This window comes from Ixodes scapularis, unplaced genomic scaffold (assembly GCF_016920785.2).
Source record: "Ixodes scapularis isolate PalLabHiFi unplaced genomic scaffold, ASM1692078v2 PGA_scaffold1__304_contigs__length_218370807, whole genome shotgun sequence".
NCBI classification, from domain to species: Eukaryota; Metazoa; Arthropoda; class Arachnida; order Ixodida; family Ixodidae; genus Ixodes; species Ixodes scapularis.
The window spans coordinates 50,372,880-50,400,259 of NW_024609846.1; the positions used below are offsets into that span (position 1 = coordinate 50,372,880).

At 45.8% G+C, this 27,380-nt stretch overlaps 1 protein-coding gene across 1 annotated transcript in view; it reads left to right on the forward strand.

Moving 5' to 3' along the window:
- The window catches only part of LOC115317254 (papilin-like), a 40,360-nt gene that overhangs the window by 478 nt on the left and 12,502 nt on the right, over positions 1 to 27,380 (forward strand). Inside the window, exons 2-3 of the mRNA XM_040205247.2 lie at positions 23,821 to 24,030; positions 25,645 to 25,833. Coding sequence (XP_040061181.1) covers positions 23,821 to 24,030; positions 25,645 to 25,833 — 399 coding nt within the window. The remainder of the gene's footprint in view (positions 1 to 23,820; positions 24,031 to 25,644; positions 25,834 to 27,380) is intronic.

Sequence of the window (27,380 nt, forward strand, 5' to 3'; positions counted from 1 at the left end):
GTGTATGTTTTTGTACGTTTCGGTGTGTGTGCAGCGAACGCTCTTCCAGAGGACTAGCGGTCCGGCGTTTCTTTTGGCCCATCAACACGCACACATACGCGCCTACACAATGTGCACCCTCGCCGGCGTAAACCATCTGTACGCAGTGGCGGATCCAAGGGGGGGGGGGGGGGCGGTGGGGGTGATCGCCCCCCCCCCCCCCAGACGCCTCGTCGGGCAACTCCCCCCCCCCCCCCCCCCCCCCCCGGGGTTCTTCGTCAGCTCGAAGAAAAAATGTAAGCAATCGACGCAGGATGCAGCTTGTACAACCAGGTGACCAATTGCTTTTCTTCTCAACTAAGAGAGGAAGCAAATGCTCTAGGTACAGTGTAGTCTGGGTCTGAGCTTCTCCTGAAGACGCTCCGGACTTCCCCACGACCTTGGCTTAAACATAAGCCCGCTTTCGTCCTCGCCTCCGTCCCTCACTGAGGATCGGCGCTGCAGCGCGGAATACAGAAAGAAGCCGACGCACGCCAGAAGGGAGAGATGTTTCCTCTAAAGCGCGATCCAAACCAACGCTTCTTTTTGCGCCTGTAGGTCGTGCGGCTGCGGATGTGACGTATTTTTGTGACGTCGCGCCGCTTCTTCGCTCCTTCCGGGCGCGCACAAAAAAGTTGGTTGATTTCAACTTCTTTCTCAACGCGCACAAAAACGCGCGGTGACGTAGTAGAACGCTCCTGTGTCCCGGCCAATCGGTGGAGTGCAAGCTAGTTCCGGCTCCGCGTTTCTCGCCGTCTGGCTGCCCTCTCCTCCCCCCCCCCCCCCACCCCCCTTTTATTCTCTTCCAGCATGACAACGCGATCTCTCTCTCTCTCTTTCTCTCGCCGTCTGGCCGGCCAGTCGGTCGCAGTTGCACTTTGCTTGTGCGCTCGTGCCGAAGTTTCGCCCGTCCAAACCAAAGCGCACGGTTCTGACTCACAAAGCGCGCCCGGAAACAGCGAAAACGCCACGAAATGCGTCACATCCGCAGCCGCACGACCTACAGGCGCAAAAAGAGGCGTTGGTTTGGATCGCGCTTAATGGGCTTCATACTGCCTGCGGTACGACTTCTCGTGGCGGGAAGCTAATAAAAGAAAGATAAACGGTACGAGCACTCTAAAGGCTGGAGGCTGCTTACACGGGGTCCTCAAGCCGACGCCGTAGGCATTGATGTGTAGACAATGCCGTTTCAACTTAGGGTGGCGGGACATATTTCAGGAAAGGCGCCCGCTACCCCTTGTCTCCCCTTGGCGCTGTCTTCACTTTTCGAGTTAAACGCGATTTCTGTGGTTTGAGGGCAGAGCTTTCGTGCGGCTTTGCTGGGGCGAATATGTGTGTGTCGATTCTGTCGAACGGAACAGAGGCGGGGCTTGCTGGTTTCCAACTGCGGCTTCGAATTCCCTACTTAGGGACTTGGGGAAAACGAGCCCTTTCAAAGATGCGACTACACATAAATTAAATAGACAGTGCCTGTGCCCGTTCGAGTGAACACCGACTCCCAAACGTCCATGCTGCAGTCGTGATCGGCCTTTAGCCCAGTTGAGATTCGCCGACCGCACAACCGCTCTGCCCCATCATATCTCTGCACCTGTCCTCTCGACCCTGACAAATGAGCTAACTACCCAGGAACAAGTAAGTGTTCCTTTCATACAGAAAATATCCAGACGAAGTGCAGTTGAATATAATTTGGAAGGATCCATTGCTGGTTTAAGGTCTTGTCAAAGTTTAAAAGTTATAGTTGCCGAACTGCAGCATGCTTTCAGACATATTCAACAATTATTCGCTTTCGTTCTCTCGAGTTGCATCCAGAACACGTGAAAACACGAGTTTGGGTTGGCAATGCCACATGTGCTGCGCTCTGGACATTCCAAATATACGGCGAACAACCGACGAACTTGCCTGGCAGCGTTCGTTTCGCTCGCTGCGTCGACAGTGTTTTGGCGCCGCGAGCAGCGTCGAAGCCGCCGGGCCATTTTTGTCGCTTGTTTGCAACGTACTCGCTCCATTGATTTAAGCCGCTCTTCCCGTTGCCGCAGCAGTTGAGCACTAGCTCCAACCAGAATGTCTGCCAAGGCAATGTCTTTGAGCTGCCCTAAATCGACTGCTCACATAGTGTCGGTCTGAAACCCAAGTTTCAGAAAGGATAGTGCCACCACAATTTTTTAGATACAATTACCTCTAGCGTGGTCACCCGAAATGTTTTAATTTAAAGAGTTCATCCCCGACAGGTCAACCGATACAAAAGCTCTCAAGATCTATATTATGGTAGCCGAGTTTAGTAAAAACAATAACCCCACAAAAAATATCAGCACTCCCCCCCCCCCCCCCCCCCCGCCGTTTTACACCAAGGATCCGCCCCCCCCTAAAATGGAGGTCTGGATCCGCCCCTGTCTGTACGTACGAGTGCGGCATCCCCAATTTGGGAGCAGAGGTTCCCTGAGGGGCGCTTTTCCTGAACAATTTCTCTCGGACCACCGGAAAAGACGGCGATATTTTTTTAAATTTTTTTTTAGGTTATACGTAGCGAGAGTGAGCAGTTTAGAACTTTGTCCGCGTTTGGTCCAAACCCTTCGCGACTTTTACCTTTCTTTTGAACTGTGACACGTGGTTTAGTTTACTGCTGCTTGTCATTTTTGTTTTTCCGTCCTTTCCGTGCGGATTTGGTCGCAGGAAGGGGTGATCGGGTTATTTTTTTTTAACAAGCTGCCTAAACCTGGAGATCAGCAAAAAAGAAAAAAAGATGTCTAAAGCGTTTAAGGTTTGGATTCTGTATATAAATCTATATAAACCAGGTTGAAAGTTGGGATGACGAAGAAACAAGTTTGAAACAAGATAAAAATTTATAAAAGAAACTGATTTTTATATATATCTTATTGTTTTTTTGCATAACAAGTTACATCACAAAGTGCCAGCAACATAACGGATGTGATGGTTTCCGTCCTCATCGTCATCGTGATGACGTCATCAGTGACGTAACCTGTGACGTCACGTGACGTCATTGCGATGTCTTCATAGTCACTGATGATGTTATCAGTGACGTCACCAGTGACATCACTGATGACGGCATTATCACTCATGACGTCATCGTAATCGTCGCTGATGACGTCATCTCCACCGTCATCGTCACCGATGACGTCGTCTCCATCGTCATCGTCACTAATGACGTCACCAGTGACAACGCACGGTTACGCCGACGGTGACGCCGCTCAAGCCGGAAACGGGCGCCTAAGAGCTGCGCTCCAAACAAAGAAATACAGCATGGTTAGTTTTACTCAGGGAAATATATATATTTCTTTTTTCTTTACGAAGCTAAATTTGCTTTGGAGTTTTATTTGCGCTACAAGAGATGGACCTTGAGACAAAAAAATTCTAGGATTGTAATAGAGAATGATTACACACACCACAGCGCACTATAGCAAACAACACTCACACTTTACACACGAAAATAAAGCAAAATTCAAACAAACCGCGCTGACTGACAACTCTTTTTATATAACTTTGTCTTCTTCAACCTCTAGCACCACCGAATTTCCCAAATCACGCGCACCGATCTCCTAGATGCCTAAAAATGTTTTCTCTTTTTCTGTCAGGTGTAAAGATGGTGTACTTATACAGTTGTTATAGTTCCTGGCGATATGTTCTGCTTCGATAATTTCTCGAGTTAATTGGTTTCTGTTCCTACCTAAAATTGTACAGGATGGCAGGTAAACGTCGCACCCACAATCCCGGCAGTGTATGCCTAGATGCCCTGAGTTTGCTCTGGAGCTGTTGTTGTTGTGTTCCCGAAGCCTATCATTAAGGCATCGTCCGGTCTGACCTATGTACACTTTCCCGCACGAAAGAGGAAATGAATACACCACTTCATCGGCACACTCAACGAACCTGTTCTGATGGTTTTTGGTGCAGCATACTGTTCGGTGGAAATCAGGTGAGTTGACTTGTTTACACAAGTTGCCAAGCTTATGGGGAGCAGTAAAGACGACATTGATGTTGAACTTGTTGGCGATTTTCTTGATGCCATGGGAGAACCTGTAGAAGTATGGAAGCACGACAGGTCTCGTAGATCTTTCTCTGGCTCTTGGTGTGACATATGATCTCGTATTTTTTGTTTTCAAGATGCTCTCAGCAATCGATGTTAATAATGACGTGGGATATCCGGCGGATGTTAATCCGCCGGATATCCCACGTCCCAGTGCTAAGTGATCTCTATCTCGCCCACCAAAACAGACTCTTGAACAATTGGCTTGACTCCACCAGAGTTGCTAGAGTATTTCGGTACGTCGATGATCATTTGATCTTTCTTGACGCCGAGAACAGTAATGTTCCAACCACTATTGCCGGTGTTCTATCAACTTTTAAAAACTGCCTAAAACTACTGGAAATTACTTATGAGCTTCCGGAAGAAAGATCAATCCGATTCCTCGATCTCAGGCTCAATTTACAACACACTCATATATGCTGGAAATATGAGCCAAGGAGTAAAAAACCAATCCTTCCGTACAATTTGGCACATTCTAAGCTAGTAAAAAGAGGAATCGTCAAATTACGTCTAAGTAACTCTCTTCAAAAATCTTGCGAGCATTCTATTTCAATAAGCTTCGATGCCCAAATTTCCAGATTAACATCCGCCGGATATCCCACGTCATTATTAACATTGATTGCTGAGAGCATCTTGAAAACAAAAAATACGAGATCATATGTCACACCAAGAGCCAGAGAAAGATCTACGAGACCTGTCGTGCCTCCAAACTTCCACAGGTTCTCCCATGGCATCAAGAAAATCGCGAACAAGTTCAACATCAATGTCGTCTTTACTGCTCCCAATAAGCTTGGCAACTTGTGTAAACAAGTCAACTCACCTGATTTCCACCGAACAGTATGCTGCACCAAAAACCATCAGAACAGGTTCGTTGAGTGTGCCGATGAAGTGGTGTACTCATTTCCCCTTTCGTGCGGGAAAGTGTACATAGGTCAGACCGGACGATGCCTTAATGATAGACTCCGGGAACAAAACAACAACAGCTCCAGAGCCAACTGAGGGCATCTAGGCATACACTGTCGGGATTGTGGGTGCGACGTTAACCTGCCATCCTGTACAATTTTAGGTAGGAACAGAAACCAATTAACTCGAGAAATTATCGAAGCAGAACGTATCGCCAGGAACTACAACAACTGTATAAGTACACCATCTTTACACCTGACAGAAAAAGAGAAAACATTTTTAGGCATCTAGGAGATCGGTGCGCGTGATTTGGGAAATTCGGTGGTGCTAGAGGTTGAAGAAGAGAAAGTTATATAAAAAGAGTTGCCAGTCAGCGCGGTTTGTTTGAATTTTGCTTTATTTTTGTGCGTAAGGTGTGAGTGTTGTTTGCTATAGTGCGCTGTGGTGTGTGTAATCATGTGCAACCAACTCGCCCAAGCTGCTACGTAATAGAAAAGTTTGTAAGGCCATTCCTGATCAGCATAAGCATGACTATGACAGACAGGGAAGAAACCGCCTGAAGCTTTTGCATTGCAAAGTACTTTGCGTCTAATGTAAAAATTCAAGACTTGGAATCTAAATGTACCAGGCTGGAACACTGAATAAACCAGGTTGAAACAAGGATGGAATATATAAATAAACCACCACGCAGGGGGCACCTGTGAAAGCAGGTGCTTGGAGAGTGGCGTCTCCACGGACCCCGAGCCCCGCAGGGGGCGCCTGCGCCTTAGGTGCTAGGTGCTTGGTGAGTAGCGTCACCACGGACCCCAGCCACATTGGCTGCATTACGGACCCTGAGTAAAAAGTGGGTGAGACCCACCCACGTCTCGCTGTGCGTGGCGAGCCCGTGTCCAGGGAAAAGGGCATCCTGGTGGTTGAGCCGAGCCCGGGGTAGGTTTGGACCCTTCGGGGACCCCCGGGCGAGGCAACACACCACTTTGGCCCCTGCTTCCTGTAGACGGGGGTCCTGGTAAGGCCCGACCAGGATGATTCAGTCTAGTCGCCTTTTCTTCTACTATCCCCTCCAATCTTTTACCTTTACCTTTCCTGCTTCTTTTATTTCTCACTCATTTCTCTTACTCCTTTTTGACCGCTCTTTGGCGGCAAGGGCTAACCTTGGGTGGCAATAGACCTCTGTCTTGACCCACACTTGGGTATAGTTTCCTGGCAGCACTGTTAGCGTAACGTCTCCAGCCGAGCCCTTCTTGTTATGGTGCGTTACCTAACCCCTTTTTGGGCTCGGTGGTGGGCGGTGCACCGCGGATTCTGAACATTATTTGCCCGCTTATGGCACCCCTCCGTTCTAAACCCTCTGATCGGCCCCTGAAAAGGGGTCGGACCGAAGAAAAACTGAATAAGTCTTCACCGGTACAGAACACTTTTAGCCGATTTCTTGTTATGCACTCTGAACAAGAAGAAAAACCTCTTGCGAAGTTGTCCCCTTTTCTGATCGCAAAAACCCTAAAAACCCTTGTAGGCAAAAACTTCAAAGCAAAGAAGCTAGTATCTGGTGACTTGCTTGTTGAAGTGGAAAATGGCACACAGAGTGCTGCCCTCTTGGACCTAAACAAGATTTCCGAGTATAGAGTCTCCGTCACTCCACATCGAACATTAAATAGTTGCCAAGGAGTAATTTCCGAGGATGATTTGCTGGAGTCAAGTCACGAGCAGATTTTGGAAGGTCTTTCCAGTCAAGGAGTAACGGCAGTACGACGAATCCTGCTTCGTAAAGACGGAAACTAGCGATTAACAAAACATATAGTACTTACATTCTCTTCCCCGGTGCTGCCACAAAGTATCAAGGCGGGCTATTTTCATTTTGGTCATGGCTCTGCCACCTGCCGCGGAAAAACAACCTGCGCAAAGTGTGCATGAACAAGCCACCTAACAGATACGTGTAGCAGCTCGACCCCTAAGTGCATCAGCTGCACTGGTGCCCATCCTGCTTACTCGCGATCGTGTTTGAAGTTTAAAGAGAAGAAAGAAATTTCAATATTAAAAACAAAGGAAAACTTGAGCTACCATGAAGCACGAAAACGCTTTTCGTTCCTTCAAGGAGGAACGTACGCCGAGGCGGCCGTCAGGGGGACTAGGTCGCTGTCAAAGCCATCGGTGGGTACCCTGTATAGTCTTAGAGACACTGAGTGCCTACCCAGTCCCCTCACCCCTACAGAGACTTCTATGGGATCTCAGATACCTGATGCCCCACAGAAGCTCACGAAGCTCAAGGCGTTTCCGCTACGCCTGGCCCCGAAGGTTCGGGTGGTGCTTGACCCCACCCGTTCCCAAGTCCGAAAGGGATCCCCTCCTTCCCCTACACAGGGGGTGGAGGAGGCCATAGAGGTCAATGTCCCATCCACCGAGGGTAGCATGGAAACTGCCACCCCTGTGTAGAGGTGGGGTCAAGCACCTGGCAGACACCTGCTTGCCAGGTGCCTGCCGGCCCGTCAGGCGCAGGCCCGGCACAGCCCACTCGCCTGACCGACAATCCGAGAAAGCCGGGTCACTCTGACGAGGCAGTCTCGTTGAAGGGCCCAGATGTATCAACGGAAGAGAAAATGAAAGAGGCCAGTCCAGCTTCAGATGACGACTTGCTTCCTTCGGGAGCGGAGTCCTTGTCGTCTTCCGCGGGTGAGCCCGCAGAACGACAGAAGGGCAATGCTATAGAAAGGAAAGAAATATTCCTCGGATCTTAGCTCCGAAAGAAAATTAGCTGAACTATATAAAGGTATCTTTTTAACTTTTTATGGGTTTTAGGGGATTTCACTAAAAGGCAGCAACACCGATATTTCTATGCACTTTTGCCCACGACTTTTTATCGATTTTAAATAATTTTTATGGGTCATCTCTCTTTTATGCAATGGAACTGTCGAGGTCTCCTACGCAACATTGATGACATTACTTTTTTTCTTAGTGAGCTACGACCGATAGCTCTGGCTTTGCGGGAGACTCATTTGAGTTCCAGTTATTCAAATGTTTTACAGTCCTATCACACTTTTCGTAAAGACCGCCCATCATCTCATTCAGCCCGAGGTGTGGCAGTTGTTGTGCAGAGAGGGGTGGCATGTGCCGAGGTGCCCCTGGACGCTCCGCTCGAGGCAGTAACTGTGAGGGTTCTGACCGACCGTTTAATCACCGTTGTTTCATTGTACCTTCCGCCACAGATCACAATGCACATGCTTGAGCTTCAAAAGCTCATTGCCCAACTACCACAACCCTTTTTAATATTAGGGGATTTTAATGCTCATCACACCATGTGAGGCACTGCACGAGTTGATTCGCGTGGAGAACTCATAGAACGACTTTTATTGTCATCGAATCTTTGTCTTTTAAACACAAAATCTCCAACCGTTTTTAGTGACGCACATAACTCCTTCACCTGCACCGACTTATCTTTATCATCGCCATCTCTGCTTCCTTGTTTTTCTTGGAAGGTTTTAGAAAACCCATTCGAAAGCGACCACTTCCCGATTGTCGTAGAGAGCCTTGCTGCTGTTATAACTATTTTAGAATGTGCGCCGAGATGGCACCTTGACAAAGCGGATTGGGAACTCTTTTGCTCATCTGCAACATTTGATATTTCTTTATTATCTGTCTTGTCTCCAGATGATGCTACAGCCTATGTTACTAAAAAGATAATTGAGGCTGCAGACCAATGTACTCCTCGCACCTCTGGGAAATTACCAAGAAAGTGCAGGCCATGGTGGACTGAAGAATGTTCCACGACAATGAAGAAACAAGACAAAGCTTGGGGCATATTTCGACGGTACCCCACCGTAAATAACAAGATCAAATTCAAAAGGCGAAAAGCTCAAGCCCGCTGGACTAGAAGGCAAGCAAAAAAGAAATCATGGACGAAATATGTCTCCTCACTGAACAGCTTTGTCCCCGCAAAGGAGGTATGGGACCGTTATCGCAAAATCAAAGGGGATTACCGCTGTTTTATTATCCCTCCATTGTTCAAGACTGTTCCCATATCACTGAAAGACTTGGGCAATACTCTTGGCGTTCACTTCCAGAGCGTTTCGAGTTCTGAAAATACCGTGCCACTTTTAAAAAGTTTAAAATGAAAGCAGAATGCGAGCGAATAGTTATGTCGGGGGCAACCTCTACACCACACAACCTGCCCTTTACGCTCCGTGAACTGGAGTTGGCTCTTGACATCAGGAAACAGTCTGCCCCAGGTCCTGATTTCATCCACTATGAGATGCTTCGTAAGCTGCCCCTACAACATCTGCTTAGATTTTCAACCTTCTCTGGGAAAGAACTTACTTCCCTGAATACTGGAAAAGAGCACATGTTATACCCCCCTCTTGAAAGCTGGCAAAGACCCCTCTCTTTGCTCGAGCTATCGCCCAATCGCCCTTACGAGCTGTCTTGGTAAGACGTACGAAAGACTTATCAACAAACGGCTGGTGTTTTTTCTTGAAGAACACAACCTATTTGATAACAATCAGTGTGGTTTCTGCCAAGGCCGGTCTACTCTAAATCACCTCGTGCGCCTCGAGACGAGGTCCGGGAGGCTTTTGTAAAGAGGCAGCACTGTTTTTCTGTGTTTTTTGACCTGGAGAAGGCGGACGACACAACCTGGAGATATGGAATCCTGCGAGCCTTTATGCCTGCGGAGTACGGGGCCGCATGTTGCGTTGTATAAAAGCTTTTCTGACTGGGCGGACCTTTCAGGTTCGACTAGGCACCACATTATCGGACACATTTGTTCAAGAAAATGGGGTTCCTCAGGGGGGCATCCTGAGTGTCACATTATTTGTTTTAAAGATTAACACCCTTGCTCAAATACTGCCACCGTCCATTGAACATTCATTGTATGTCGACGACCGACAGATATCATTTTCCTCTTGTAATCTGTCCCGCTGTGAACGCCAGCTGCAGCTAGCAATTAATAAGATCAGTGAGTGGGCCGACGAAAATGGCTTCAGGTTTTCATCCGGAAAAACGGTGTGCGTTCCATTTTCTCTTCGACGAGGGCTGTTCCTTGAGCCAGTGTTGTAATTGAACAGAGCACCTATACCAGTTAAAGCCGAGCATAAGTTTCTGGGAGTCATGTTTGATAAGAAGTTGAATTTTATCTCTCACTTAAAGGAACTGAAACAAAAGTGCCTGAAATCCCTAAACATCCTGAAAATTTTGTCACATAAAGCTTTGGGCTCTGACAGACCATGCCTGGTACGCTTGTATAACGCTTTGGTACGATCCCGTCTTGATTATGGTGCCGCCGTGTACAACTCAGCGCGACCATCCTCCCTGAAGATGTTGGACCCAGTACACCACCTCGGCTTGCGCCACGCTACGGGTGCATTTCGGACATCGCCTGTTTTAAGCTTGTACGCGGACTCTCACTAGATGCCCCTTTCCAAGCGACGGCGGTACCTGGGCTTGAGCTATACTTCCAGGATTTTGTCTGATCCTCACCATCCAACCTTTTTTGCTCTCCAGCAATCTCAATTTGCTCGCCATTTTGAAAATAAATCAAGCATTGTGTGGCCATTGAGCTTTCGTGTTCACAGTGATCAGTCATCTCTCGGTCTCGATCGACCTTCATGGCATTAACCTTCTCCAAAATGCCGAGAGTATTCCCCCTTAGAAAATGCTTCCAGTATCATGCGACTGGTCATTCACACGGTATAGCAAGCATAATGTCTCCCCTCTGCTTATTCAACAAGAATTTCTTGACTTACAGAATAAATATGACGACTATACTCAATTGTATACAGATGGCTCCAAGGCGTTTTCTGCAGTGGGATCGGCTGTTTATTCAGAAGGTTTCATACAGGCCCAGCGGCTTAGCTGCATGGCTAGTATTGTTACTGCGGAGCTATACGGTGTTCTCCTTGCAATTGAGTATATCACCACCAGCAAAACAATGAAGGCAATTCCTTTTGTAGACTCCCAAAGTGTCATCTTTGCCCTCTGTTGTGTAAGAGATACAGAAAACATGCTCGCTAAGCTAATACGCTATAAAATCAATCGTTGCTTAGAGCGTGGGTTTGTTATCAAATTCTGCTGGATCCCAAGCCATGTTGGGATCAAAGGCGATGAGAAAGCAGACCAGCTGGCTACCTCCGCAAGCAATCTCCTAGAAATCCGACGGGGCATACCCTTTCAAGATATCAAACCCCTCCTTAGGAAAGCTCTCCTCGATGCTTGGCAATCTGAGTGGAACCTAGAGAGTGCAAATAAGCTACATCCTATTAAGCCAGTTTTGGGGTTGTGGGAAAATTCATCTCGTAAAAACCGTTTTCATGAGGTTTTCTTGTGCCGTCTTAGATTCGGCCACACCTTCCTGACTCACGGACATCTTCTTTGTAGAGAAGATGCTCCAAGCTGTGAGCATTGCGGTGAGCCTTTGACAATTTTGCATATTTTGTGCGCCTGTCCAGGCTTTGAGCAGAACAGGCTTGCCTGTTTTCCAGAGCTTTTTACATATCAGATTCCTTTCCATATAACACTTTTGTTAGGCCGAGCATCCCATCATTCCATTCAATCGGGTACTCAACTTTTTGCAAGCAAGTGGCCTTCTACACAAAATTTAAGTACTGCATTTTCTGTTCACCATAAATATATAAAACATCAGCTCCATGTGTGCTCTCAATTACCGTTACTGTGAGTCGCATTAGCCTTGTAGTCTGGCGCAGCATGGCGTTCGTCGCATCTGCGCCATTAAACCGTTAATCATCATCATCATCATCATATGAATAAACCAGAGTTATTTTTCTTAAAATCCCATTCTCTGTTTGCATATCAGTTAGTTACATCACAAGGTGGAGAACGGGATACGGTGGTGTGTACTACATATTCCAAAAACTAGACGTTTACAAGATATCGCCTCACCTTTTAAATCAGTACCTACAATTATCATGAAGTATATATGTATATATAAAAAATGGCGAAATCACTGTGGGGTGGTCGTACCTCACCGCCATATTTGTTTCTCTAAAGCCGGCGTTACACTGCTTATAAATTGAGTCACCACGATATCTGAGCTTTGAAAAGCTCACAGCAACGAGTTCAAGGAGATACTCGGCACACTGGATTTGAATCACGGATATCATGGTGATTGATATCTGCAGACCATCTTTTGTATAATGTATAAGCAGTGTGACCCCGGTTTAAAGGTACATCTAGTTGAAGCAAAGACAGCAATATGATCCGCGAAAATCGCGTTATAAATACTAAAAAAGCTACGTACACAACGTGCAGAAATGAAAAAAAAAATCCAGAACGATTTTTTTAGGGAAATTCGAATTTTGTATTTATGGAGGTAATTTTGTTTTCACTTTTATAGGTTGCAGTCAAATATATCAAAAGGCACTTTTGTAACTCTAGCCGCCGCATGTCCAGATGATTATGTAAAATTAAATAAGCATCACAACTTGTCTATCTACTTCCCTAAAGCGGCTGTTCACCGGCCTGCTACAATACACGGAAATCCGTGAGTAGAAGTTGCAGTAATTCGACGTAACAAGACCTTTTTCTTGAACTCTTCTGCCTCGCGCCAAGCTGTCGATGACCGGGTTGGAAGCACCTCCACGCGGGGAAACGTCGCCACCTTCTCTTTTTTCGATTACGCCCTCTCCACACGAATGGAACCGCCGGAGAAGCGTTCGTGCGCATTGGGATCTCGGAGGCCATGCCTTCATTAGCAGACGACCGCCTTGTATTAAAACTTCAAGTATTTTTTTTATTCTAGCTATTTACTCAGAGAAGTTTGTTCAGTGAAATGCTTATAGCCTTAATGCACGCTCTTCGGCCAGCTCTGTGTGAAACCTTAGCTCGATACGCACAGAAACCTATTTATACGGTCCCTTCAAACAACCATCGACTCAATTGACTCATCCTGTAGGACATTGCTTTACCTCGTGTTCCATTAAACTTTGAAGCCCCTATATCAGAAATAATTAGAGAGATTGCAACTATACCGATTGAATAACGGTAGCCTACCATTGCGTCCGAGACTTCCGAGTGAAAGGTTGGCTAAGAGTCGGAAAAGTTATAAGATGATATTACAGGGACAGTTATTCGTGAAAATTTTCCCCGAAAAATTGCATTGTCCTTTTTCAGAAAACGCCCGGTGGCGCTATCAAATCACATTATCGCGCCCAGCCGCCGCCGTGGCCGCATCTGAGTTTAAAAGAAAACAATAAACTCTATCCGTCCAGCTGGATTAAAACCAGCGACTTGTGAACTTACGAATGGCAGAAATCGTTTCCTGTACAGCTCGCCGCTTCACCACCTGAGCTCTCTAAGGGATACATTTCAATCAGTAGGCCTTTTGCCGATTTACTCAGGCATCAAAAAGAATAAAAGGAAAGTAGGTACGCGCGGTGCGCCTACTGGCGTCTTCTGCTCTAACCATTCGAAAGTAACAATCTAAAACATATAGAACTTCTTCACGCGCATTGCGCGGACGCTTTATTTTGATAATGTAGTGATTGCGCAGGCGAGCAGGTGGATGTTAACCATTTTGTTCTTAGCCCGAGACTTTGAAACTTTCCTCTTTCCCTGCCTCAGTCTCGGGCTAAGAACAAAATAGAGACGTGTCCTCGACTGTTCATTTTTCTTCTACTTTATTTTGGTTATTTACTTGGAATCTTTCCTATGTGGAGAGCTGGACGTCTGCTTCTTGTGGAGGAGCAGCGTTATTAGATCAGCTCAGTTACGGAACTGCTCATTGAGGCTGCATGCGCGAGCAGTACCCCCGCCTCACTCACCACCACTCGGCTCCAATCGTTCGACGCGCCCGACGGCTGCTTCGGTAACTGTAGTGTATTCTATGGAATACGTACGTTTCGGAGCGCAGCGTCTCGATGGCGCCCCACCGTACTCTACGGAACACACATTTCGTAAACGAAAATCTACATGGCGCTTCGAACGACAGGAGGCGGATTGAAGTGAGTGAGGGGGGTACCCCCTTCCGCAGGAGTTCCACAACTGAGGTAATGTAGGAACGTTGTGGAGGAGTTGTGGTGACGTCAGAGCTACGCCGAGCTCTCATTGGATTTGGTTAAAAGGATTGTGGGTAGACCTCAATGCAAGATGCCTCAAAGTCTACCCACAATTTTTTTTTTCAGTCAGTCAATAAGAATTTGACGTTCTGACATGACTCCAACGCCTGTGCCAGAAGCAGACGAAGTTGCGCTCCGAATAGGGAAGGCTAGCACGTGCAGCGCGTGTACCTGCGGTTTCCTTGATGCTTGGGTAATTTAGCGAAAGATCTGTTAAAGGCTGTATATATTCCATTTCTTTCTACCTTCGGTAACTCTTCAGCGTCTTGTGAACCTCGAGCGCGAACGCGACGCCAGTGCACGACAAAAGTCATAGCCTCTTGTATGCTCACAAAGCCTGGCAGTTCGACGACGGAGCCATGGAGTGTCCAGTTGCGAATTTGGAGCGCGAGGATCTGGTAGCACTGAGCATTTCTCGGGGAACCTGGACGTCAGCGCACATATTTTGCAGCGGCGAGGAGCCGAAACATGGTTTTCAAACCGGCCGAGGAAAGAAGCGGCAGCGAGAGGAACGCGAGGAGCACGAGCGGACATTCCATCGCTCGGGACAAGTGTGTTTCGGCATCTCGCCGCAGCGGGGCGCTTGTCACGTGGCTCTCCTTTCATCCGTTGTCTGCCGCTTTACCTTTTCAATTTCGGCGGCCGCGTCTTGTGGCGATCGGTCAGGCTTTGTCAGTATAGAGGATGCTACGCAAAAGGCTACGAGCTCGTGCTAAAGGCTGGGCACTTGAAAGAAGAGACGCCCTGCCGTTGTGTTTGCGCATCTGGACGATCATCCGAGCAGACCAGCTTGCACACCGTATAATCAGGCCTCGATGACCCGTATAGCGGGTCCCAACAGCGCCAAATTAGGTACAGCGACCTGCAGAGGCTCTTAGAAGAAGTACGGATGGGACACAAAAGCGGAATGAAGAGCGGAAGCAAAAATGGCGTGAAAACCTTTAAGGTCGCACTCAAGAGGCGGCGCAAAAACAACAGCGGCGCAACAATGATAGCGATTGACGCAAGCGCCGAGCATCTGTTGCTGTGGCATGTTTTTCGGAAATGGAGTCGTCTTTTTTACTGCATTGTAAAAAGGTCACGCTCTTTTCGAGTTTAGCAATGCGTATAGGCGCAAATGCATGCGCACTAGAGTTTCGTGCTTCATGATGCTCGTGTGCGTCGTCGTCGTGCAGCAATCCAGGATGCAGTTTGGGCTTTGCGCGAGCGAAGTGGGGAACACTCAACACCAACGCAAACGCATAGACCTTCCGCTTGCTATCCTCCGGGAAATGTTTTCGTGCCAATAAATATAACCCTAGGGTTAAAAGGGCGAAGAGGGGAGAGAGAGCAGAGCTAACGGCACTTTTGTATAACGCCAAGCAGCTCAGGACAGTAAGAATCGCGGTTGGGGGAACTGAACCGCGATTGCCGAGCATGCAGGCTACCCGCGTCTTCTTCCCAACACGTTTCACCCATTTCTACACACAAGCCAAGGCTTTCACCGAATCACTCGAACCGACTTACAAGGCAAATAACACCGCGGTTCGATCTCGTCGAACGATGCTTGTCCTGAGACAAACGATGATATGCTGCGTAGGTTTATGGAATGCCGTTAACTTCTTCCGCGCGCGGCAGTTTTGAGGTTATTGATACGTAGACTCCTCTGGTGCTGACAAATATTGGCGCGAACGCGGTATACCGAAATAGGAGCACACATTCGCTACGGCGCGAAGTCAATTCCCATTTTAATCGCGTTCAGTTGTTACCACTGGGCATGCAGGTTACCCGCGTCTCCTTCCCAACACGTTTGGGACGTCGGTAGCGCGCAACAGCTCCGGACACGTATAGTGAAAGCTCGCGCTGCAGAACCCATGGGGTCATGGGTTTAATCCGAACCCCTGCTCGTTTACGCCGGTAAACTCGCTAACCAGCCGATATACGGAAGCATTAGGGAGTTCTGGTTTACTTCGTCTCACTTGTAAGTACACGTTGCACACCACTTTCTTGTTTCGTTTTGAGAACTTTTGGTTGCTAAACTTCGCGACATTCCTTCGGGGCAAAGACAAGGGCGGGCTCACGGAAGGTATGGACGATACACCACACACGAGAAATACATAATGTTAGTTTTGCAGTAAATAAAAACTAATACAAAATCTGCGACGAACTTAAAAAAAAACAAAAAAAACATGCAGCTATTTTTTTTTTTTTAAGGTTTCTAACATCCTCATTAGAGTTACGGCAACACTGTGAAATCGAAGGAAAATATTACAATTCTATCATTTTAAGTTGGTTAAGTTGCATCTAGCAAAGTATTTTGATTGAAGGATATTCAGTGACACGACGTGGTGAATATAGTTCAACGGAATTAATGTCGAGAGTTGGGCTAATTGGTATTCGTTGATCATAATGTAAAAACAGCGCAAACAAACACGGACGAAGGAGAAGAAACACCCAGACGGAACAAGCGCTTGTCCCGTCTGCGTGTTTCTTCTTTTTCCTCCGTGTTTGTTTGCGCTGTTTTTACATTATGATAGATCAACGGAGTGAGGAATTTCGTGCTTCGGCTCGGTAGCTTTGGCTCCATTGCCACAGAAACCAGTCCCCGATTATAGTGTAGGCAATACTAAATCTCACTAATGGTGCGACGTGACGTTCATGGCGAGCTTCAATAGCTTTTGGAGTGACGCGCTTTAACCGTAACAATAGAAAAAAAAAGAAAACTACAGCTACCACGTATTTTATGAGCAATTGGAATTTCCATCATAATTAAAATTCCAATTGCTCATGAAATACGCGGTAGCTTTATTTCATGAGCCCCCAAAGGTTTCAACGTCAAAGAACGTTGAAACTTTTGCGGGCGGTTTCATGGTTTGAGCCATTCTACGTTCTGTTCCTCAATGAAGTAAGTCCTGTTTTCGTACACGTCCTCGGTGTCTTATTCTATCAAGTATTCGTCCCAATTCAACAACACGCTCGTTTTCAATTATTAAACCGTGGTTTCGGTTTCTAAAGAGGGTTCCAATGCTGAACCAGATGCGCCAATAGCGCTTGCGGGAAGAACGAGCTTGAAATGTTGTCACAAGGCAGCATGATCGCTCAGACACATAGTTCAAAAAATGTCCAGAGGACAAAGCAAAAGGTAACAATCAGATGCCTAGAAGAAACAAAGAGGCTCGAATTAGCAGGTTAAAAGCTGGGATGTGGGACGGGGAAAGACATGACGCGTCGCATTTCACTTCCTCTGGAACACAACCTTTGGCAGGTGTTTCCTTCAGAGATGGTACTCGCGACAATGTTCGTGACATCGAGGCCAAGTTTATATATAAAATATCCACACCAAACAACATAAATTCCATTGTGTTACCACTACCTTTTCCAAGATAGTGCGGAAACGTGGGAAATTATAGCGCGATAGCGTTAAGGAGCCCGTATCGCAGTAAAGCCGGCGTCGGTGGCGTGACGCAAAGATCTTGATTGGTTGATAGGGTCAGGACGTCACAGCCGCATGACGTTGCCGCGGCAATTTCAAACAATCCACAACGCTCCGGTGAAGCGTGACCTTACGCGTGTAATGAAAATGATTAAATAACATTACATGTAATGCGAATTAAAGGTCGCCGGATGTCTGAAATTGCTTCACATTATGAAGTAATTCATTTGCCATAAAGAAACGTTTGAAGAATTATAGCGGGATTCGAAGCCACGACCCTTCGGATGCAAGCCAAACTCGCTACTGACAAGGCCATGTCCACCGCACTTCGTGTTCACCAGCAGGAAGAACACGAGAAGCCAATGAGAAGGCGATGTGAACGGGGCCAAAAATTCTTCTCGTTTTCCACTCTTAATGTGGTACTCCGGCAAGATCTTTGGGGTACCCCAACTAACTGCATTCTCTGAATCTCTGGCCTCTACCTTTTTAGGTATAATATTGAGTATCGCGAAATTCATAACTCCTATTATGAAATCGGCAAATGAAAAACGTTGCAAAGACCAACATTCAAATATACCCGCACTTTTCAGTGCCGTGACGTTAGTGGTGGGCAGGCTTGCTAATCGAGTAACCAGTCTAAAAATAGACTATGCCGATCATTTGTTCTGTACTGCAGCGCGGGTACTAAAGCGAGCTTACAGAGCATCCATTTGACACCATGAAATTGCTTGTAATGAGTTGGGAAGGAGGAGGAGGGAAGAGTACGGACGGGACGGTAAGGCCCCTCTTCCTCATCCGTACCCTCTCCTCCTCCTCCTCCATCCTGCTCCTCCTCCCTCTTCCTCCTACCCCATCCCCTCCTACCTCCTCGTCCCTTCCGCGTGTTGCATTATGAGAAAAGTACCATAATGCAACGCGCGCGTCACCGCGGTGCATTATGGTACGTTTCCTATAATGCACCGCGCAGCTACGCTGACGGCGACGCCGAGGCGCCTAAGACCTGCGATCTTAGAACGGCCATCTTCAATTTTTTTTTAATAAACTCTTTCACATCAAGGATAATGAGAGGTACTAACAGAATCTGCAAAAAACATGTTGCATAATGTAAAGTGCGACAAAGGCGGTGCAAGACGGCGATATCGAAATTTTACCGAACTTTTCGCGTTCAGGGCAGCCGAAGTGTTCTCATAATAACGATCGTAACACCTTACAGCAATTCTGTCTGGGCGATGTGGGTATGAAATCAATAAAAAATTATAATAGTCACTTATGATAAATTGGAAGAAACCCTCCCCACGATTTTACGCATATGACACGAGTATTCAGTCATAACAGAGTTGGACAAAATACTCGATAAAATTATTTAAGTTAAGTTACTAAGTACCGGCTTCATAAAATATTTTATATACTACTCAAGTTACTTTCACTGTAAAGTATCTTGAGTAGAGTACAGATATTTAGAAATGTAATTCTTTTACTTTTGAAGATACCTCCGCATTGCGTAATTTGTATCGACGTCTCCTTACAGCTGTATAATTGTCGTTGTCACAACGACAATTATACAGCTGCGCATATCTTGGTTACCGGTATGGTTTATTAGCACGCAAGAACACAAAACGGAAAAAGAAAAAGTATATCATAGGGCTATTTTATGCAGTCCAACTATAAGGAGCAGTATATTGTCACGAGTGATGAGGCTGCGAATAACTGAAGAAACTAAAAGCTTAATGAGGCGAACTTGTGCCCTAAATGGTATCGTCGTAGGCGTCGATGACGGCGGAGCAGCAGGATCGAGCGCCGGGACGAGACTGACCGCGGACCGCCACTCGGAGACCGCCACTCGGAGTTCTCCAACTCACGAAAATGTCAAGTTGAAAGAAAAACTAAAAGAGGAGTCCGCTCCCTGGTATCGAACCTGGAGCCTCCGTGCGTGAACCATCGCGCGACAGCCAAGCGCTCTAAGCATTCGGCCACACGCTCGTTGGGAAACGGGCGTGGCAATATCACTGATAGACGTTAAAAAAACATTTATGGGACAACAAGAAAGAGGTCGCTTTAGCTATTGGGGAGGAGATCAAACTGTGGCGCCTCAAGCGATTAACTTTAGAGCTACATCGATGAGGACAACAAATACAATGACTCAGAGCTCGGCTGACTTAAGGGCTGTTTCTACTCCAACGTCGACGAATACAAAGCGCGCCGGTGCAGTCCTACGTTCGCCGGCCACTACACCGCATCGAGAAGCGCCCGAACGATGGTGTTTACAGTCCATCGTCTGTACGGGTTATCTATGGGCGGTAGCTTGCGCCACCTAGCCTAGATCCAATCGGTCAGTGTGGTTCGCCCTCGTGTTGTCATGTCATGCTTCAAAACAAGCATTTGGGGTAGCGGTTAGCAGTCAAAAACAAGAAAATTTTGGTGATAACGAGTGCAAATCATTATTTATTTTATCATAAATGTCATACAAATGTCAACAAAAAACAAGAACAGCAAAAGAAAAAGACCGACATCGCGTATCTCGAACCTAGCCGCTTCGCAGGTTCGCCGGAAGCGTGCCAAGCGACTCCGGCGATTCCGCCGGAATGCTTCGATGAAATCGATGCACACGATATTCCACAGAGACCTCTTTCTGATAGATAGTCCGTGTGTTATCATCATAGTAGACTTTCACGCTGACTTAAGAAACGGACACCAAAAAGAACGGACGATGCCTAAATTACGCAATGTACGCGTTCGAAATTGTAACGCACTTTACAAACCATACAGGATGCAGTCAAATTGTCATAGCGTACCGCTACTATCGTTTACAAGTTGAGACCGTTTACACGCTGAGACAGCCCAATCGAAAATTTCTGGCCGGCTAAATAGTTCAGAGGTTTTACCGTGTTCGCCGTTCCCGTACATTCGACGACGCCTTTTCGATCCGGAACGACTGCCGGTGAGAGCGACTGGGACATGATTATAAATAGCACACACATTAGGTCATCCTTACTTCTAATTAACCCTGCCCTTGGCGCGTCATTGAGCTTGCAGCTTTTGCCGGCACCCCAACACCACGGCCCACCACCACCGACTCGTTAGGTCGATAGGCGAGAATCGAGAGTAGCACATCCTGGAAGCAGTCCGCGTCCACGCACACACTCGCCCAGTCAAGCGCACGAACGCTAAATACGCACACCAACACGGGAACACGACAACAGCACATGACACACAGCAAGAACGACAGATTCAGATCTCAGAAATTAGCATCTCGCACACTCCGACTGACTGCGACAACCGGATTGCCGAATGAGCTAGACACTAGCGCGAGGGATTCTGGGATAGCCTCCGTCGTCGCCGTCGACGTCTTGCGTTGAACGTAGAGAATGTCCAAGTCCGTCGCAAGCTGCGCTGTCCCGCGTCGAGCTGCTCAGCGCGGCGCCGCGTTCAACTTGACGTTGCAATATAGACACCCCGTTTGCAGACAGCGTCAGCGAGCGTGAACGAGCGGGCGCGCTTGTTGACGTTATGACAGTATAAACAGCCCTTTAACCGAACGCGTCGTCAGCGTTCGGCTGGAGTTTGTGTTCTCCGGTGAGGGGGAGGAGGGACTCTTTTGTTACCACTCCAGCTTGCATGAGCATGCAGCATGCACTCTGCCCAGCTTAGCACAAAAGCCCAAGGGGGTCAAGCTCCCATCCTTTGGTGACTGCTTTCGGGAGAGATCCGGCACTCAACGTCACTTTACTAATTTGGTATTTTTACATTACACTGTGCCCCGCTCTCTATTAAAGAAAAATGATATGAACATGCCCAAAAGGCCTGTGGGCATGTGCACAGGCCTTGTGTTGGGTACATCGAGGTGGGGAGTGACAAACGGGTCAGAGCGCCTGGCCAATAGTGACATGGCTTAATGTCACGTCCTGCGGCGCACCTTATACGTATCGTTTAGCTACAATCCATATTTCCTATAGGCGGAGTTCACTATGAACGAACTTGGAATACGGATATGAGTGAATGGATAACAAAGAGAACCCACATAATAGCCACGGCAGTGGTCGCACCTTCTTCTATTAGGTTGCGTTCAGAAAGACACTTAACGTTGCGAGACGCTTTGTTGACATTTTGAGAGGTCATCCAGCTTTTAGTTCGTTTCCTGTCCTGTTCTCTACTTATTAATGTTCGCTTACGAACTGAAAAGAAAAAGAAAAGAAACTAAAGAAAACCCAAATGTTTGCCCTAGCGGGGTCAAATATACAAACCAAAACAAAAATGTATTTTTTGTGTGTCCACTTCTCATATTTTTTTTTTATTTGTTATTTTCTCGACACTCAAGTCTCCATTGTTTTCGTAGGTCGTTTCCCCGTCTGCGTTGCGACTCAGGGTGCCATCTTTACTTCCCTTAGACCCCACCTTTTGTTTGATGATTTTTCGGGGGGGGGGGGGGGGGGGGTAAACTCTATGGAAACAAAAGCCGCCTTTGGGAAGGCGAGGGGAAAACCTTCATTGGTACGAACTTTGCTATAAAATATAAGTCACAATCGGCCCAAAAGCGATGTTTTCACGAGCAGATTTTAAGTCATCGGAGCTTATCGGAACTAGCAAGAGGACTTGTTTGTTTGAAAATTTTTTTACGTTTGTTCGTGCCACGCCCACGCCACTTCATACCGAAAAACTTGGAAAATGGCGGAATGTCAAAAATATATTTGAGATAATAAGTACAAGGTACTCTGAATTGTAATTAAAATAGAGTATCAAATACCCTCGATCAAAGGTATTTCCAAGATACCAAGACACTTGAAAGAGTATTTGAAATACAGTATCTTGAGTAGAGTTTTTGAGATAGGCACAAGTCTGAGTCACAAGTTCAGCTAACGAGGTATTTAAAAAAAACATTCATCTTATCACTGTGCCGTATACCGTATAGCAGCTAATACCGTAAACGAAAAAAATCTGAGATAGTTTGAGCAGCTCAGGGAAACAAGGGTTAATAAAGAGACTTCCAGCCAAGCCTTAAACTTTCAAGGTCTCAGTTTCGAGCAGAAGTTTTAGAGGGCAGCTCTTAGGTGCCCGTTTGTGGCTTGAGAGGCGTCGCCGTCGGCCAACGTTACTAGAACACTCAGTTGGGAAACTCGCCGTCGAAACCTGGGCCGCTGGCGTCCACCGAGACCGAGCTAAAAACGACGACAGCGCCACTCTTTATCATTTGTCTGTACACTGGTCACCTTGAGCTTTTAGAAAGCCTGTTTTTGGGTAAAAGCAAACGGAAAAGACTCTTTTTGTAAGAAATTCATTCGAGTTTAATACAAGATGAAGGACGTGTGATGTTTTTAATATCTTTAGTTTGCGAGGCTTTGCGGCATAATTAATATTGTTTTTATACAACCATGCCTCAGCGGTGCTTTCAGGTTGCGCGTCCCGACCTAGGTGCATTTTAGCTTCGGTAGCAAGACGCGGCGCGTCGGCTGGGGATATAGGGGTGGCACCCCTGTAACCTCTCCCGCTGTATCTGTTTCGGCCCAAAATGGCCGTTTAAAGCCAAAATAAAAGTAACGTGCAGTTCGTCGAGTGGCCGCTGCGGGAGAAATGGCGGCGTTGTGTTCTCCATTAACTCGGTGCTCGAGGACAGATCGGTGACACTTTTTCAGAGCAGTCTCTATGGCAGTTTCCCATCTGAGTGTTTTAGTAACGTTGCCGTCGGCGTAACCGCGCGATGACGACGAGGATGACGCTAAATTCCCCGCTAAATTTAACAGAAAAGTTTCCCCGCTAAATCTAGCGAAAAATATTTCTCTGCTAAATTTAGCGCGGAATTTAGCGTCATTTTCATCGTCACTGATGACGTCATCTGTGACGTCATCTAGAAAATTTCCCCGCTACATTTAGCGGGAAAAGTTTTTGTGCTCGACAGGCTCCTCAAGAGCTGCGCTCTAATTCGGCGTTACAGGGGATTGTAAAGGTATTCATTTTTTTATTGATTTATGGCACATTCATATGACACTTAGAAACATCAACCGATCCAGTGCCGTTTTTTTCATCAGTCAACCTCAAACGCCGGGCCACCGTTTTCCTTCGTGTGCAGTGTTCTTTTTTTGAAACAAAAAAAAAAAAAAAAAAAAAAAAAAAAAAAAAACACCGCACAAGACGAAAAGGAAATAATGGCTACTGCTTGTCAGCGGTTGTACTCGCCCCTCAAAAAGAATGTTAGAATTGTAACAATGCAGGGCCTACTTGCTGGTCTAAGGCATAGTCGTTTGTCTCGGGCCTGGTTGTTGGTATCTTTTCATTCCTAGATGAGAATTAGTATTTATCGGTTTCTTGACAAGACTCCGGTGGGCCATGTTTGGGGTGCCGCACCTGGTATATATAAAGAGCAAACAAAATGTCTATAACTTTCCGTTTTCTAGGTACCTGTTCGAGTTCATGTCAGTCTGCCGTAAAAGTGGACATCTGTTCTCTTGATCCGGACTTTGGCGATGACACTTCCGGTTATGACGGATACTTCTACGATAAAAATACCGACAAATGCCTGTCTGCAACACTTGGTACTTCTGATTATGATGGCACTGAAGAAAACACATTCTCCAGTCTAGACGACTGTCTCTTCAGGTGCAGGAGTAAGTGGTACTGGTCTTCAATATTTTTATTGGCTTCCTCCAGCTTGTCATTAGATCGCTAAACGTTTTTCATAATTCAAGATATTAAATTACTGCTGATATTGTGAAAAACAGTTATAAATTAAAATAGGTTACTAGAGAATTCTATCCAAAGCACGTTCTCGAAAGCATAATTTACCAAAAAGAAATATAAAAATTAACAAAATGAGTGTTTGTAAAGCATGCAGAAATAAAATTAATCTTTTGCACCTCTTTGGCACAAATCCATGTGACCGCCAGACGCACTACGTGCAAAGCCACACCAAAGGTTTGCTTCTCTTATTTTACATATTAGTCTAACTTTCAGAGACGGCAACACAGTAAAATAAAAAAAAAATATTTGTAAGGTTTAGTGTTTTTCACCAGCGCGAATAAACGAAATAATTGGCAGCGACCATTACCTCCCGATTTCCTTAATACATAAAATGCAATATTTAAGGTGCGGTACTTTAAAACGAATATAGAACAAATTAAACCGTCACTTCAGGGTGTGAAGAACCTATTTTTATCCATTTTTCCCGCTTGCCTGAGTGGGAAAAGTGAGGAACCTGGTCACGTGGCGTCAATTTCTTCGCTAAATTTAGTGGGGAAAGTTAATTGTTCTATAGACGACGTGACGTAAACTTTTCTGCTAAATGATTTAGTGGGGAAACTGTATTGATGTACTGTCGCAGAAAATATGAGCTAAAATGCCGCTGTGCTTGGCGCACGGTACCTTCAGAGCCGCCTGTAGCATTTTTCTGTAAATTAAGGTGCACGCTGACGCCGAGAGAACTGCCTTCCGGCGGTCGTTGCGCCACACTGCACTTTAGTGCCCTCCGGTAATGAGGTAGTGGAGTCGGTATCCCTTCGTTTAATATAAGCTAACAATTTCTGCAGTGCCCCAGCTTATGATTAAGCAATAATCAGTCCACAGTTCAGTTGCTCACGAACAGATGTCTCTGAATTGGTCAAGGCCGTATTAGAAAAATTGGAGGTTGCCGATAGACGTGTGTCAGAGATCTGAGCATTAAAGAATATTGGCGAGTAATATTAGCATAGAGAAGGCTCTTAGCGACTGCGAATCACATAATTCAAGCGTACGGGGGTGAATATGTGTCTGGATATGCACCACATTAAAGGCTTTCTCGAGCTACCAGGGACGAGGTGAACCACTAGTTCGCACTCTCAGGAGTAGGAGATGTGGGAGGTAGACTCCTTGTCACAAAACTACAGTTCGACTTTCAGATCACTAACGTCGAGCTGGCGATATCAAATTTTACTAGCCGCTTGATAGCTGTTGGATATAATTGTACTAAACAGCTAGCCTGAGACAGGCCTCAGAGAGACTTTTTGCAGGACTGGTCTTGAAAAAGGCTTGTCTCATGCTGAAACGTCGACGAACTTTACGAATAATATGTTATAAAACCCCAAGCAACCGTCTCAAGTACGTCTTTCTGCCGTGTTTGTATGTGTATATATATATATAATAGATGAAAGTTTATATTACTATAAGGGGGGAATACAGTATGAGTATAATAAGTGCTATTGCCGTCTTGTATATATATTTTTTTCTTGATCACATTCTTCAAACAGAACATGTACCGGAGCGGTGTTTTTATGACGCCATCAATGACTATCACATTCGCAAACCAAAAGAAGGCGTTAATAAATGGACATACAATTCTGACGCAACAAAATGCGTACAGTTTATATGGAAAGGATATGACACACGAAATAAAAATATTTTTGACACGCAGTCCGACTGCATAAACAAATGTAAAGGTAAGTGTATGCATGTTTTTGACGGTTTCACTCTCGAAAGGAAATGAAATAAATTGTACGCACAGGTCATGAAAAGCTTGTGACATTAATGTTTTTCAATCCTTGAAATAAGGTTGCTCTGGAGAGACAGCAGGATGAAACTCGTATCGTAGGAAATCCGCTGCACCGATCGTCCGAAATTTGCGGTCCCAGTAAAAACGTTTTTTTTTTTTTTTTTTTTTTTTTATCAATATACATACATGTCATTCAGAACAATATTAAACTCGTCTACCTTGCGTAAATTCCAGACAGTCGCGAAACCTTAAGGAGTCCCTGAAAAAAAAAAGTTAACAGTCTCGTTGGGACATTTGTGTCAAAAAAATTATTTTCAGCGGAAAAAAATAGAGCAATATTGACGGCACGAGACGCGATATAGTCGGTAGTCGCCTCCTTTTTGCTTGTTTTCTCTCTCGGCATTTTGGGCGCGGAGACGGGAGGTAAACCTGCTTCGCCTTCACGTTGATGTGGAAAGAGCGAATTACCATGTCGTTGAGCAATGAACCCATTTGTGACGTCATGAATTTTGCGTTCAGAATTTCAAATAACTCTCTAGCCGTCAATACTGCGCTAGATGTTTTTTGCGAGTAAAGATTAGTTTTTTACACGCGTGTCCCAACTAGACTGTTTAATTATTTGTTTTCTTTTCAGGGGTTCTTTAAGAATGCTACCTTAAGATGGCTACACACTGAACGCTTGTAACTTGCGAAGTGTTTCGCGCGTGTTTGTGTGAGTGGAACGATTGAGTTTATACTCATACTGATGAATCTTCCTTTATCTCGCCACGTTCTCTTCTCCAAATACAAGTTGTGCATTGTTCCAGTCAAACTTCATTCGAGATGTATTTTTGTTTGCACTCAGTGTTGCAGGAACTCGAAGACGTATTTTCTTTATATTGGCTTTTATTACTATTCCTTCAAATAGCCCAAAATTACCCTCCCCCCCCCCCCCCCCCCCAAAAAAAAAAAGAAAGGTGTAATTTTTGGGAAATACATATAGCCTATAACCCCTCCGACATTTAAAAAAAAAACTGAGATTTTTCGCTCAAGAGTTACGCCACAAGAAACAATTTGCGTTAGATATTAATCTGAAGCTACTATTTGGAGGCATCGCTGTTCGTGTGGGTTCTCCTTTTACCTACGAATGTGCCCTCTTGCATGGATATTGCGCTAATGTTTTGTCTGGAAGAGGAAGGAGAAATTTCTTGTGTAATATGCGTGATTCATACATGCACTATAGAAATGTTTTTGGGAGTTCGATCACCCTTTAAGTTAGTAGAAATATTCAAATCCTTTTATACAGATACTACAATATTTCAAGTAATACCCCCTGAAGTTGGCTGTTTATCATTGCTAACATGGGCACTCAAAGAAAACTGTCATTTAATTCAGTTAGATGTTTTTTGTAACTGATGAACCGCTTATGTTTTACATAACCATTTTATGTTACTTCCAAGGTTTTATCTGGTTTCATTTTATAAATAGAAAGCTTTTAACAAGGCCTCCATGGAC